The following is a 12085-nucleotide window of genomic DNA, read 5'->3' as shown; positions in this document are numbered from 1 at the left end:
GGTTTCTGTGGGGTCATCCCAAGGAATCCAGAAATGCACCCAACCAAATACCTGAAATAGAGTTTAGTCATACATGGAGGAATCTCTTCAGTCATACACACACATGCTGATGCTTTCTCTGCACCACTAATGGGCATTTTTGTGGCTGCTGAGCCTTCTGCATGTAATTGGCCATTTTAGTGGCAGCCTAATCACTTTCCCCTGAAAAGCTATTCCAACTGTAGCTGTTTCCTCAGAGACCTCCATGTAGGAGGGGTTAAAAGGGGTATTCAGATCAGCTATCTGCAGGAAGCAAACCTAACAATCTGTCATTGTGAAAGAGGAATGCTGCATGACCTTTAAGTGGGCAGTGCACTTTTAGCTGTGTTGCTTACTCCCTCTCCCTGTCTTTGAAAAGGTGCTGGTAAACAAGTAAAGATACTGGTAAACAATCAGTTCCTGACAGGCCAGATCAACTTCAGTCAAAGCCATTCAAAGACTGAAGAAAGCTTGGTATCTTCAAGAAAGAGAATCAGCTTCTTTGCTTCTGTCTTTGTAGTGTGCCATAAGAGCACAAGAAGATTCTTTCTTTCTCAAAACATTTTGTATGTGAACTGTCAAATGGAGGCTTCACCCTAACAAGAGTTCAAAATAATGCTAACACAAGATTGAACTCAGATTAGCTTACAAAGAGAGGTCTCAGCTTAATTAAACTGCATTAACTTGCATTTGCTGTGGTTCACAAGAATGGGCATTGTCTCAAGTGCTGTAACATGGTCATTTGTCCAAATGTAGCAGCCAGAATATTTTTTAAAGGTGATGTAAGTGTTGATTGTAACAAAGGGAAAACTGCCTTAAAGGTTATTTTATGCACCCTGATAAACCTTCAATTAGGAAAGCATGTGAACTTTCATACATTCTGATTTATCTTGGTATAATCGAGAGGGACAAGTTCCTTTAAAGAAACATTCTTACACAGTACCTGCATACCAAACATTCCAGCCTTATGCTAGTGATGGTGCTGAGAAACAGCAATGTTAACTGGAATCTGTTTGTTTAAAAATTTTAAAAACATTAATTTAGTCTATTCTTATGGTCTAGGCTTAGAACAGCCAAAAAGTAAATAAAAGCAAGTATGAGTTACTACTTTTAAGAACTAAACAAAAAGCAGAACAAAAAGAAGTTGCTCTGATTGCCTTATGTTGCTTTTTCCTTTGCACCAGTGAGCTGAGAAATAATCTAGCACCAGCCACATCTTGCTTTGCTCCCATGATCACACTGTGCTCAGCTGAAGCGCTCTTCTGTGGTAGTGATGTCCTTATGTATCAGAATCAACTGTGCAGCTCACTCCTTTTCTGCTACTTGCAGAGTAAGTACAAAGACAACTTCTGTCAAGCACAGTTTCATAAATGTGCTTTTTCCTGGGTTCTAACAGTATTTGCCTTAAAGCATAGACAAAAATTCTCTTTGCATCACTCCGTATTGAAGAAATACAGAACAATGCCCAGGGTGGAGAAAAATCTGTCTCTTGGGCCAGAGGAGAGGCATCTCAGGTCTTTGTGCTGTTGCAGCTCAGCAGAATAAAACAAAGCCTCCTGGTAGAGCATGTAATCAGTCTGAACTCCTATGCACTACTGTGCTGCAGCTCATTACGGCTCTAGTTTAGGACACTCAACTCATGGCCTGTCCACCTAAATCTTGCACCTGAACTTCTGTTTGAACCTAGTCTGTGTTTTTAACAGTGCTCATAGCTCTTTGTCAGTGTGCTGCTCTCCTTTCTCAAGGGGTGCGAGACATGAGTCTTAGCAGGTATCAATCCATGACCAATGCCAGATCTACAGCTAGTGCAGCTTTGGATTTAATTTTGTGGTTATTTTACTTAAAAAGTTGAGATTAGTCCCTTACTAAGCCAAAAATGGCATGTTCCTAGGGCTACCATAGATATATGTGGACCTGATAAACAAAGATAATTTCTCCAACCTAGTGGGTGTGGCATAGAGCCTCTTGGAGCAGCCTTAGGACAGGGCATGAGCTGCATGGCTTCCTAACTTCCAGGAGGCTGTCACATACGAGAACAGCGTGTGAAGGGAAGCAAGCCCTTACATCACAGTTGTTACCGCAGCTTGGATTTTGTCCTCTCAGAGATGTGCACAGCCCACAGCTTGTTCACTGATACACTTCTGCTGGAAAATAGTAGGGAAGCAAAAGGTAATAGTCAACACCTTGTTACTGATGAAGATGAAAAGACTAATGTATTTAAGATATTACTGGTCCAGCCCAAGAGTCTTTGTTAGCTAACTTGCATGTCTCTTTTGTTCCAGAGTTGGCCCTTTCTGTCCCTGTCTGACAAAACATGTACTCAAAAGCTAGCCTTGAACATACTGGTATGTAGGAGCCCCTCTGGATGTCATTCGGCGACTCATCTCTTGTGTTTGAGTGGCAGGCACGAGAGCATAAGGGCAGGACATAATGTGAGAGTCTGCGCTGGCTCAGCAATCAGCCTCCACTTGCTGTCTTAATTCCTGACCACATGTGTCAAGTTACTGACTTGCTGAGAGGCTGGATGTAGTTTCCTCTGTATTTTTCCAGCCACACGTTAGTTGTAGCTAGAAGAGTCTTTGCAACAGGACAATGTGTCCTACTTCGCTACTCATTTATGAGACCTACCTGTCTGCAAAAGACTTGCTCCAAGATGCTCCCTGCAGAGGAATTGGGAGCAGATATTTTTTCACTTCAGATTTTCTTTAGTGTCTAAAAAGAGAGCAAAAGCAAGCAGTGCACAGCTGGTTTTCTCTGTTTTAATATACAAAATAAGCATTTTTCCAACATCTTTTTAAATGATGACAAAAATCATTCCCAGACCTTGCTCCTTTAGAAGATGCTTCTAACTCATTAAGTCCTGAATTCCACAAAAAGGAAAAAACAATCTGTCTTCCATTAGCCTTAGCAGCTGTTTCACTAACTTCCCCTTAAGCAGACCAGGTGCACTTGAACATTTTCCTTCCAACCTACTGTGTATTTTGTGTCCAGCCTTCATGAATAACAGAAGCTTAATAAGACTTACAAAGTACGTGCACCTGTAGAGTCAGGTACAGCAGTAACAGGTAGGAGATCACAGCTGGGTCTCAGCCAGACTGAAACAGGGTGCAGCTTACCAGTAACTATTTTCCATCTTGATGAATGAGTGATAACCAATGACTTGTTTTCCTTGCAGCGGACGGAAGGAAAGAAGTCTTGATGAGCTCCTGAGAACTGTATTCAGTGCTCCTCAGCCAGCATGGAAATTCCTAGAAGAAACTGAAGGAAGGACGTCTTGTCCTGTTCCCCAGGTTAACATGCCCTTTAAGAATGAGGAAAGTGTACAATCTAGCTCCCTGCTGTGTGCGTAATCTAGAAGGAGCGGAGAGTTCAAAGCACTGGTACAAAGTTCACAAACTTGGTGATGTTTCTCAATAACAGTAAGTCCTAAACATATTCTGAAGTGATGTTGCTGATCCTGGTTTTTTCGGGGGAACATACACATTGTGTTGTGACCAAAGCTGGGTGTTCCATGTGGGCATGGTCATTTCTTCTGAGGATTGGTGACTCTCCGGAGACCTTTCAAGCGACTAAGCAGTTCCGTAATGAAGTCCTACAATGAGAATTGGTTAAAGAAAGATGTCCTGTTAATTCCAGTGCTCACCAGCCCAAAGAATACTGTGGTGCTTACATTATTTCCACACTCACCTTCATCTTGAGAAGAAACCAGAATTTTGACATGTATTGAGCAAACCTATCTCTTAGCTTAGGGAAGGAGACCTTCTGATGGATAAGAGCTTAAAAGTCACTCTGCTTCCCTTTCCCTGTCTCCCTCTGGAGCAGCCATGTTTACTTTCTCCCCAGGAGCCAGCCTGCCCCTCTTCATCCCTGGTAACTGCTTTTGCCTCCTTGAGATGACCTCAGGATGCTGTTGTCCTGTGTTAGGTTCCACTGCTTCCTGCTGCCCCCATAACCTCCTGCCCACTTCTACTGCCCTCACAATCTAGGGCAAAGCAAGCTGTCCCTCTTGTTGAACCTGTAAAGTTCCATGTTGTGGATTGCAAACCATCTTGGAGCTGTGCCAATGCTACAAGGAAGTGGCTGGCAGAGAAGAGGTGGAGCAAAACACATGTAGGACTAATGATAACCTGGAGCAGGGGTTGAAGACAGGCAGAACAGATACATGAGCAGTTAATGAAGATAAACTCCAACTACTTTGCTGACACAGCCAAGGACTATGAACTAAACTGGACCATCTGGTTATTCCAAGCAGAAGTCAATGTGACTAGTGCAAACTTTAACCTCTGCATGACAAGTAACACTACCATAAAGGAGTGTGCAGCCTTTCTTCACCCAAAGAGATAGCTATGTGTCCTTGTAATTAGGCAAGGTCACTGTGGAAGTATTGCAGCTTGTTACCACTTGTGCTCTGTGGAAGCCCAGCTTCCTCACTTGGGTGATCAGAGGTTGCCTGCCACAGCATGCTCTGGAAGTAAATGCCTAGGATCATACATACCTTTTCAGTCAGTCCCTTCAGCGGAAACCAGTTTGTTTCCTCTGTCTGCTTTCTGCAAACAGGCTGCTGTGATCTTTCAAGGGGACTGGATTCAAGATCACCAGAGTGAAAGGACGTATTTTTGCCAATGGGGCAGCAGTATCTATTAGCAAGTACCATGTTGTCTGCAAGACACTTTCATGTCTCACAAATCAGTAAACTCTCAGCCCTCTCTCTGGGAATGTGGGGTTCTTGCCTAAGATCTGAAATTCAGACACTCTGAAAACTATTTCCCTATTGCCAGCCTTGTTTGCTGAATCCCTGCTAGGAGACAGTGTTGTGGTTTTGTTTAGTGAGGGGGGGCTAAGGTGGTAGCTTCTGTAGGAAACTGCTAGAAGTGGCTCCCCTTTGTTCAGGGGACTCGGCCGGGCCTAGGGCGGACCCGCTGCTGGCCAAGGCCGAGCCGATTGGTAGCAGAATGTTCCATGATAACGCCTCTGCGATAACATATTTAAGAAGGGGAAAACAGAAAAAAAAAACAGAGAAGAGAAGATGTGAAGAAGCTGAGCAGGGGCAGAGGTGCAGAGGGGGAGGCACAGGCCTCATGGGCCTTGCAGGCCTCACCCTCTGGCCTCTCACCAGGCAGCCGACTGGGCCCGACTCGGCCCGGCCCGGCTGCAAGAAGTGGAGAGGAGATGAGCTGGATGATGTGAAGAGATTTTGAAAGGCGTCTGCCAGCCTGTTCTGAAGAACTTTTCTTGTGAGAGGAATGGCTGCAGATGCCAAGGTCAGTAAAGAAGGAGGGGGAAGAGTAATGCGGCTCCTGGCCAAGATTCCCCTGCAGCCTGTGGTGACGACCATGGTGGAGCAGGTTGTCCCCCTGCAGCCCATGGAGGTCCACGGAGGAGCAGAAATCCACTTGGAGCCCGTGAAGGACCCCACACTGGGGGAGGTGAATGCATGAAGGAGGCTGTGGCCCGTGGAGGGCCCGCTGGGACAGCTGTTCTGGAGAGACTGCACTCCGTGGAATAGATGACCCACGCCAGAGCAGTTTTAGGAAGGACTGTGGCGTATGGGTGGGACCCCACAACAGAGCAGGGGAGGAATGTGAGGAGTTCTTCCCCCGACCATGAAGCAGTGGCGTAAAACAACGCATGATGAACTGATCGCGACCCCCCTGTGCCACTTGGGAGGGGGAAGGTAGTAGAGATAATGTTAAGCTTGGGAAGAGGGAGGGGTGGGGGGAGGTTATCTTGTTCTCTGTCTCATTATCCTGCTGTTTTTAGTAATGTAATAAATAAATAGTTTTCCCCAAGTCGAGTCTGTTTTGCCCGTAATGGTAACTTTAAGGATTTTTCCCTGTCCTTATCTCAAACCTTGAGCCATTTTTTCTTATATTATCTCTCTCTATTCTCTTGGAGGGTAGGGGGAGGGAGAGAGAGACTGTGTAGTCTGATCCCGACCGGGGCTGAACTACGACAGATGGTCTGTAGCGATTGCTACAGCCAAGTTTAATTTCAGTGATAGTCATGCATCCACCTCATGTTCTGTATGTTCATCGCTGTACAGCTACATAGGCTCAAAAAGATGTGGAGACTGATGAATGATGTTCAAGCACAATGTTCACATGCAATGCGTGTGACTGAAGCAGTGATGTGGGAACCCTATTTTGCACAGGTATGCAGTGCAGTGAAGGCAACTGAGGTGTGGTGCATCTACTACACCTTGAAGTATTGGGCTCCTCTGCTTTGGACATTGTGACAGCTTGTGGGATTTCTTTAACTCTCTAACTTAAACCCAGTACTTGTAAAGTTCACATGGAAAAACACGTGTAAAACTAACTTATCTGCCCAATCCAATCTGAGGGCTATCCTACATTCTTGGCACTCATAACACTACAGTGGTTTAAGCTAAGAATGCATCTAGTTAGCAGCGTGCAAGATGGTTATGGGACCTATGTCTATGGCTTTGCTACAGTGAGGACCAAATAACAGCTCAGCCTGGTGATCTTAGGATGTCCAAAACATGGAATGAACTTTATTTGGTTGTAATGCATAATTTCTTATTTGCTGCACTGCTCTGCCTTCAGCTCACCCATGTAGATATACGTGTATTTTCCTAAGACAGGAGAATAAAATGGCAAACACCTCCCATTGAGAATTAAACAAGTCTGCAACATCATGTTATGCACAGTAATATCTTGGCTATTCAGCCAAGCAGACACAAAGACACACACTTAGAGCACAGTATAACATAAAGATATTGATGGTGCTTCACTCACCTCTGTTGGGCTGGAGCACTCATGGAGGATTTCCTAAAGACCAAGGAGGAGTTATTTTAGTATTTTATGAGTTGACCTATTCTCCCCTCCCAACAAAAAAAGGTATACAATCTTACATTTGACAGCCAGGACACAGGGAAGCATCATGCAACACTGTATACACATATTCTGCACCCCACACACCACTACTTCTCTTTATGAAAGAAGTCCCTAACTTATAGTCACCAAGTCCCTCTGTCTGACCTGTAGTTTTAATTTCTGTTCTTCGTTAGGGACCTCCAGGAGATCTTCAAGATCAATTTGTGGTTCAGGAGCTGCTGCCTCTGTTTCCTCCCTTAACTAAAAGGAAAAAAAATTACACAGTTAATAAACCTTCAAATTTCTAAGAACTCTAGAGGCCTTCTTTAAAGAACTGAGCAGCTGAGAAGGAACTAGTTACAATAAAACTATGCTGCAAAGTTGAGGTCACGATATAAATAGTCTCAAAATAAGGAGGTTCTTACAAAGAGGGCACGGATTCCAGCGCCTCTGCGGTATCTGCTACAGCCACACACCCTGATGTACACATTCTTCATCTTTTCCCACCTCAGCCCTTGATACCACTGCTCAGGGATCCTGGTCCATCATGGGAAGACCCTTTCAAGAACATCCAACTGCAACTGCCAACTGCAATGCAATGTATGCCAGCCTGAGACAACCCTCATCCATGAAGAGTGTGCACAAGCATTCACCAAACAGAAATCCAGCAGGCTTAATCTTAGACAGACACAACTAACACAAGGAGATTTTAGGTTTTTAGGCTAAATACATTCACATAGTTGGTATTTATACTCAGGGTTTTTGCAGTAATGGACAGAAAAACAATTACGCTTTTGAAAGGCTGAACAATATTTTGCCATCTTTCTCTAACAGACACGAGAGGGATGTAACAGTCTCCATGAATGTAAGAGAGACCCCAAGCTTTGGTGATTGGAGTAATAATCTTGTAATGCATTGGGGTGGTAGGTGGAAACATTTGTAAACTTGGTCACTGACACATTTTATCTCCACATGTCTCTACAAGACCCTAAGGTAGGCAGGCTGTGGTTTCCCATGTATTTGCAAAATGAATCTTTGACAGCACACTAGTGATATTTTAACATAGTAATCAGCAGAAATAGGATACTGAGTAAACAGCACAGTACCTGATTGCCTGGTAGCATTTATGGATGTGTATGTAAAAGATTAAACAATAAAGGCAATACTTACGGGAAAAAAAAAAAAGAAACTTTTTCTGAGCAGTCTCTGATACTAGGCCAGAGAGGAAGTACAAAACTTTGTTCAGCTTTGTTAGGCAGCTGACTTGACAGTAAGTAATAAACCAGAGTTAAATATATTGTACTGTGACCCACACAGCATTTCTTCTTAAAAGTAATAGTTTTCATGTGACTGTTTAGACAACAGGGGTTGATCCAACCTGACTGGGTCTCTGGCTGAGAAGCTAAACAGACCAGGAGGATGAGATGGGTAGGAATTCCCTGTGGCTTTCTGGTCCTAGGGTGGATGGTGTTCTGGCTTCCACGTGCCAGGAATCATCTTGAAAATCAAAATTGTCTCCTGAGTCTTAGTGTTGTTGCAAAAAGCCTCATGACAGTAAATAGCATAGCATCCAGATTATCTGTATCGGGAAGCGGTGTCTGACCTAACCTCGCTGGCATTTGAATCTGCAGTGCTGCTTATTCTGACTCTGCCATGCAGGTTTCTGGAAGACACGGGGGAACGTTGTACTGCCAAGGGCAGGTGGAGCAAAGGAAGAAGCTGACAAAGAGACAATGTAATGGAAGTCGATGGATCCAAAGAAGCCCAGACTAGCAGGGCTAACTAAATAGTCTTGCCACAATGCACAAAGGAGAGCAGTAGGACCTGCTGAACACCTGGGCGATTACAAGTCATTTACTGTGGACTGGTATTTATTTGAAAAGATTCTATGTAACCCCCTGTTGCACCCTATTAACAGTCTCTGACCTGGCACAGCATTGTGTTATGTAGTTCCTGGTAGCAAATCTCTTAGGTTGGCCCAAATACATCAGGAAGCTGGGACACCTGTTGTACTGGAGAGGTGCTAGCAAAGGCAATTCAGTGGCAATCTGTTCCTGTAAGGGCACGGCTGGATTTCTCACTTGTGCATGCTGGGATTTTGGAGTAGGGAAAAAATACCCACTTTGGAAAGCTACTCTGATGGCAGTAAATAGCTCCTTATTCTCAGAAAACCAGAAGTGATAACGTAACCCAACTTGTTTTTCTGACACTTTTACAAGTGTACATCTGTAGACTTGAGCAAGTAAGAGTTAGCAGACAGGGAGCCTCATCTTGGGTCATGTTACTGGCAGTACCAAGTGCTTCTTGTGGATCTCAAAAGAACCCAAACCAACCCAAAAAAACCCAAAACAAAACCAAAAACAAAAAACCAACCAAAAACCAAACCAAACAAACAAACAAAAAAAAAACCCCAAACCCCAAACAGTTCTCTTTAAAACTGCAATAATTCCCCAGAGGGAAAGGTGTTCTGTTACTTAAAGCAGCAGCCATTCTCCTTGCTTATCTCTGGCAAATCTCAACAGTTATGCTAAGGGCTCTCTGAATTGATCTATCAACCTCAGGGATGGTCCCTTAAATTCCTGGACCATCAGTCTAACGCTTTGCAGACAAGTTGAATTTTTCCTATCTGACTAAGTCTAGCGACAACATCTGCTCCTATGTACACTATATAGTGTTTCATAATGCATTATCAAGAGGCCTAAGATACAGCTGGGAATTTATTACTATCATTTTATAAACTAAATAAAAGAACTGGAAATTGAGAATTAAATCTTAAGTCTAAGATATTATGAGCTTTTATCCTTTGAAATTTTTACTAATCAAGCTATAAAATTGATTGAGAAGTCTAAAAATGTTAATTAACAGAACAGGAGCAATAATAGACTTATTTTCAGAGAAGCCATGCATTTGTGACAGAAGGAAGGACCTTTTTCTCTGTATTTGTTTTCTACTGCGTGTTCTTTGCATATGGCATAAATTAAATCAGAAATTAACAATCTTTCTCTCCCAACATGGCATAAGAATGCAGTACATTCCCACAAATATCAAATAGGAAACAGTCACACAGAAAATGATTATGATAATAATGATAATAAACCACAACAGCAACAATAATAAAGACAGCCTCAGAGAGAGTTCCTGAAGTTTGGCTCTTCAGCCATGGAGCTGACATTGTTCTATGGCTCTTGGGCCCAGAAAATCAGCCTGGAGCTTTCCCAGGGCAGGCAAAAGCTCCCCTGTACCATCACGGCATATAGCACAAAAACTGCCTTTCCTGCGCTGTTCCAACATGTCCACTCCCACTGTTGATTGCAGTGTGAGACTGCTGATGCTCAGAGCGGAAGACTCTAAGCAATCATCAGCTCTTTTGACCTTGTATCTCAAAAATGTGCTTCACGCTGTGCTGGGATGCAAACACAGAAAACAGGGCAGAAGGGGCTTGGCGGTTCGTTTAGTCCATCTCCATCCAGGACATGAATAAGCTGGTTTACACAATTTGTTAAACCCATCTATGTCTTCTGTTGAAGACATACTGGGTTGTGAGTCAACAGAGCTATGTTCTCTTGCTGCATCAGCCATTACCCTACAGATAAAAGCAAAACCCCTAGTCAAGCTATTTAAATGGGTTTAAGACCACGATGTACAATGTGGGCAAGTCCTTTAACTTTTTCCTCTACCACACTCCAAAGGAACTATCTCAGACATGGAAAAGCACAGTCCCTTCTGAAAGCTCCCAGTTTAAGTGCCATCCATCTAAGCACAAAATATGAATAGAAACAATACTACCAGGTTAAAATGTCAGTGTACTTACTTAAGACTTACTTAAATGTCACACCACCCTGAAGAAAAAAAATGTCATATCCCTGCAACAGCTCAAGGAAAGACTGGTACCATTCAGGCACTGGACCTAGGCACTCCTGGATCTTTCTTAGCAAGACAGCTCTCAGATAGGCAGGAAGAATTTAGGAGCGACTCTTCCTGCTGCAAAGGGAATCTCAGGCAAGGAAGACAGCTCTGAGGATTTGTGAAGACAAAGGCATGAGATCTTTACACAGATCATTTGAGCATGGTTTTTTTTTTTCCCCTATCTTCCTCTGCTACCAGTAGTGTGTCCAGACTTTGCAGCTACAGACACAGCATTATCCAGAGGGTGTCATTCAAACAGCAGCTATAGCCACATTGTTGTGACCAAAAGGAACGAGGATGCACTGATAACTCCGACCCAGCTAGCTTAGATACCACTTGCAGCAAAGCCGCTCACCAAATGGAGCTCAGCATCGAGAAGCATCCCAGGTGTGTACATCTCTCCAGGTTCTGCTACTCACGCTGAGCAATAGCTGCCCCCTCAGCAGGTGCAAGACCAGGCAGTTTAAAGCTAGCTGGATTGTATCGGTGCAAGCTTCTCTGACTGCAGACCCACCAGCCAGCGAGAGTGCTGTAGCAGGTGGCAATGAGACACCTAATGAAGGCTGAAAATGAGAAGCTCTTTCCAGTAGGGCAGAGCAAGCAAACTTCTGTGCCAGGGCCTCTATCCCCACTCACTTGATGGGTGAGGGGCTGATTTGCCCCAGCTACTCACCCGGTACTGGTACAGCTCCTGTAGCTGGGCGTTGATCCATTCCTCCAGGTCTAGCCAGCGCTGTAGGTCTTTGCGGTTGTACTTTATGGTTAACTTCCCCAGTTTCCTGTGTGATGATTCCTCATCAGGTTTCTCTGGCGTCTGGAAAGTCACCCGGGGCAGCGTGCTGGAGTCACTGGCCATGCTCCCCGCTTCCTCCTCCTCTGACAGCAGGGACTCAGCTACTCACAGACACTGAAGTCGGGCAGCATTGGTGATCCAGGGAGAGGTAGGGGAGACCACACGGCCAGAGCAGCAGCCAGGCTCTGCAGGCAGAGTTACAGTGGCAGATTCTTGGGTTTCAGCGTCGGCTGTGCTGACAGGAGCAGGGAGGCAGGCAGAGGAGTTGTTGTAATAACATCTGTTGCTAAAACGAAGCCAAGTGAACCAGGGAATTGACGAACCAAGTTTGTTAATATTTAACGCAAGTCAGCCCCAAGAGGTGGGGAAGGAGGAGGTTTTAAATGTCTGTTTTCCTACAGGCATAACTGATGTGCATGTGCAATTCCAGAGGGCTGATCCATATGCATTGAATCCTGCTGGGTTCAAGCTCCACAAGCCTCTGTAAACTACTTTGCCTGCAGCTACAGGGTTCAGCTTCCATCAAAATGGTGTA

General features: G+C 44.3%; 1 protein-coding gene across 1 annotated transcript; it reads right to left on the bottom strand.

Moving 5' to 3' along the window:
• Positions 1-3375: 3375 nt before the first annotated feature.
• On the bottom strand, positions 3376-11613 carry PPP1R14D (protein phosphatase 1 regulatory inhibitor subunit 14D). Its single transcript, XM_086748856.1, has 4 exons — positions 11431-11613; positions 7017-7112; positions 6774-6806; positions 3376-3610 (listed from the first exon to the last, which is right to left on the bottom strand). The coding sequence occupies exons 1-4, from the start codon at positions 11611-11613 to the stop codon at positions 3542-3544; spliced, it is 381 nt and encodes a 126-aa protein (XP_086604982.1). The 3' UTR covers positions 3376-3541.
• Positions 11614-12085: the final 472 nt, after the last annotated feature.

Source organism: Chlamydotis macqueenii, chromosome 5 (genome assembly GCF_036417535.1).
Source record: "Chlamydotis macqueenii isolate bChlMac1 chromosome 5, bChlMac1.mat, whole genome shotgun sequence".
Lineage (NCBI taxonomy): Eukaryota > Metazoa > Chordata > Aves > Otidiformes > Otididae > Chlamydotis > Chlamydotis macqueenii.
This window is presented reverse-complemented; position numbering and strand designations above follow the sequence as displayed.

What these genes read in the sequence shown, in the direction of transcription:
- PPP1R14D (XM_086748856.1), bottom strand. Translation starts at nt 11,613, where the DNA reads ATGGCCAGTGACTCCAGCACGCTGCCCCGGGTGACTTTCCAGACGCCA. An exon ending in AACAGAAATTAAAACTACAG is followed by an intron (nt 6,807 to 7,016) that starts GTCAGACAGAGG and finishes CTTGGTCTTTAG; the next exon opens with GAAATCCTCCATGAGTGCTC. An exon ending in AGTGCTCCAGCCCAACAGAG is followed by an intron (nt 3,611 to 6,773) that starts GTGAGTGAAGCA and finishes TTCTCATTGTAG; the next exon opens with GACTTCATTACGGAACTGCT.